The sequence below is a fragment of the Trachymyrmex cornetzi genome, unplaced genomic scaffold (genome assembly GCF_001594075.2).
Source record: "Trachymyrmex cornetzi isolate Tcor2-1 unplaced genomic scaffold, Tcor1.1 scaffold64, whole genome shotgun sequence".
Classification (NCBI taxonomy): domain Eukaryota; kingdom Metazoa; phylum Arthropoda; class Insecta; order Hymenoptera; family Formicidae; genus Trachymyrmex; species Trachymyrmex cornetzi.
In genome coordinates, this window is record NW_017299959.1 from 50,963 (window position 1) to 54,158 (window position 3,196).

The 3,196-nt window shown below is 29.0% G+C and overlaps 1 protein-coding gene across 1 annotated transcript in view; it reads left to right on the top strand.

Annotated features, from left to right (window-relative positions):
- Positions 1–2,704, top strand: part of UHRF1 (ubiquitin-like with PHD and ring finger domains 1) — an 11,106-nt gene extending 8,402 nt beyond the window's left edge. Inside the window, exons 6-8 of the mRNA XM_018516434.1 lie at positions 1,653–1,854; positions 1,935–2,342; positions 2,435–2,704. Of these exons, the coding sequence (XP_018371936.1) occupies positions 1,653–1,854; positions 1,935–2,342; positions 2,435–2,654 (830 nt within the window). The 3' untranslated portion in view covers positions 2,655–2,704. The remainder of the gene's footprint in view (positions 1–1,652; positions 1,855–1,934; positions 2,343–2,434) is intronic.
- The last annotated feature ends 492 nt before the right edge of the window (positions 2,705–3,196 follow it).

Below are 3,196 nucleotides of genomic sequence, written 5' to 3' on the forward strand. Positions count from 1 at the left end.
GTAGGCAATCGATATATTTGTAGGCAAAAGCAACCATCTCTAATCAAGCTCAATACGCCGTTTTCGAATATTTTGTTTTTTAAATAAAAAAAATTTACGATGGATTGTAATCAATTCATGAGATATTATTTATTTTATATTCATTATTTTCATAATTGTTTCTTTACAATTTAGATTTTTTAATATTTAATACAACTTTTTATTTTGTGACATGTTATTTATAATACATTTTTTTTTTATTAATTTCATTAGATCTCTATTATTTTTTAGACTAAATTTTGTAGTTGGGTTAATTGTTGGTCATTTTTGTATTACAAAATCTTTGTACTACGCTTTTGACTATTCCTGTTGACTCTACTGTAGGACATCCGTTGACAACTACAAAGCGATTTAATAATATATTTAGAAACACACAATCAATACTAGAAATTTAAAATGCCTATTACGGTTGAAGCTGGATCTTCATTGCTTAAATAATTCAATCTTGAATTACTAATATATACTATATATGTACTTGCATATATACCATATTGTAGTCTTTTTCAAACTGCGCGCCGAATTATTTTTCCGGACTAAATAAACGCAATTAAAACTACTTTAGTAATCGCGAATTAAATTGACAAGCAATTTTAATAATTTGATGCTACCATCAAGCATCATATATTATAAAGATGTTAATATGTTAAAACTGTTAATAAATTTGCGAAAAATATCACCTCGGCCGGGACTTGAACCCGGATCTCTTGTATTCCGTACGAGCATCCTAAGCCATTAGATCACCGAGGCCTTAGTAATATTCTTCGCAATAATCGAGGTAATATTTTTCGCAATAAATTTATTAACAGTTTTAATATATTAATATCTTTATAATATATGATGCTTGATGGTAGCATCATATTATTAATATCTTTATAATATATGATGCTTGATGGTAGCATCATATTATTAAATTGCTTGCCAACTTAATTCGCGATTACTAGAATAGTTTTAATTGCGTTTATTTAGTCCGGAAAAACAATTCGGCGCGCAGTTGGAAGAAGACTACAATATGGTATATATGCAAGTACATATATAGTATATATTAGTAATTCAAGATTGAATTATTTAAAGTAACGAAGATCCAGCTTCGACCGTAATAGGCGTTTAAATTTCTAATATTGATCGTGTTTCTCACATATACGGTCTAAAATAAAGATAATATATTTAGAATTTTTTTATTTTTTGTTTTATTTTTATTGTCAAATAATATAAAAAATACAAAAGGATGCACCTTGACCATGGTCATTTGGCGCTAAACTATACGTCTGTTTAGAATTTATTTTACATTTATAGCGATGAATTTAGATACTGTTATGTTTTTATAATTTTTTGTTCTAATAATTACGATGATTAATTAATTCCGTTTGAATTTTAAATTGCGTTATATTGTTTGAACATTGAGAATGACCTGATTGGGATCAAAACATATGTTTTAATAATTTTCTGTTTGTTTTTTAATAATATAGCATCAAGACCTTGCTTGGCTCGTAGCTCTATTCTCATTATTTTAAAAAGAATTATTGCTTATCATAATCCAATCATAAAATGTGTATATATATTCAATGCACGTACACAAGCGAGCATATTTGTATTTATATTTTTTGGATATGTAGGTAACAGAAGAACCAATTCACAAAGCAAAAACCAGGTACTACAAAGAATGAATTTGGCATTAGCTAACAATTGTAATGCTTCCTTAAATGAGAAGATTGGTGCGTCGGCTGGGAAAGATTGGAGACATGGGAAACCAGTTCGAGTTGTACGCAATTATAAATTAGGGAAATTTAGTAAATATGCACCGAAGGAAGGTAACAGGTACATCGAACGCATTGTTTTTACTGTGCTATAGATCTGTAGTATATATCACTCTATAACAATTTTTGATTTTCTCACAGATACGATGGTTTATATAAAGTAGTGAAATATTATCCTGACACAAGTAACAATTTTCTCATATGGAAGTATGTATTAAGAAGAGACGATCCCACTCCTGCACCATGGACCAAAGAAGGAAAAAAGAGAATAGAATTTCTTGGTTTAAAGATGTTGTATCCTGATGGATATTCAAATCAAGAAAATAACATGAAGGAAAAAATCTCGGCTAAGAAACGACCCATCAATGATAGTGACGAAGAAGGCAGTGTGCCTATTAAGAAATCTAAAGGGTCTAAATTAGTTTTTGATTTGGAGGATAAATTGAAAAATTTAATAGAAAATGATAAAATAAATGCTAAATTATGGGATGAATGTAGAGCAACGTTGATCAATGGGAAACCTGCCTTCTTGGATTGTGTTTCAGAGAGGTAATATGTTTTATATAAAGTATTAAATATTTTTTAAGTGACTTTCAGTAATCAATCTGATACTTGATACAATAAAATTTTATATTTTGCAGATTTAAATGCGCTTGCTGTCTTGGGATACTTTACAATCCTGTAACGACACCTTGTAAACATAACATTTGCTTAAAATGCTTAAAACGGAGTTTTGCTTCCGAGATTTATTCCTGTCCTGTATGTCGATACTTTCTAGGTAATACTTATGATATGAAGGTCAATGAGACATTATCATCTGCATTATTATTAATTTATCCTGGTTATCAGGGTGAACGATAATATCGTCTCCATTAAATTATTGATATGGCTTGCTTATTTTATATTATTTGTTTGGATCACAGAGTTAAATTTTCTTTCATTTTATTTTAAATTAAATTTAATGTTATCATTTATTTTGATTCTAAATATTGAAGTCATGCATATATATTTAGATCTTGAGTTGGTTTGTAATAATTTTAGAGTCTACATACTTTAAATATTCTCAATTTATCTGGAGATACGGTAGTGTCTCTGCATTAAGCGTGGCGCGAGACACTGATGTGCCTCCTTTATGCGAGCCGGTCTCATATTTCTTACTTAAACAAATGATAATCTTAATTCCCTGATATATATAAAAAAATATATTATAATAAATTCGGCTATGGGAATTAGCGCTGTACTAAGTGCGCGATAAGTTTCAAATATTGTATCTTACATATTTAATTATTAATTTGTATACGTGTTAACCGGCAGTGGTTTGATGGAGATGAGATAATACCATTATTTCTATAACGAATATGATGCTCTTAAATAGATTTGATTATGATAGACGCAACTATGTT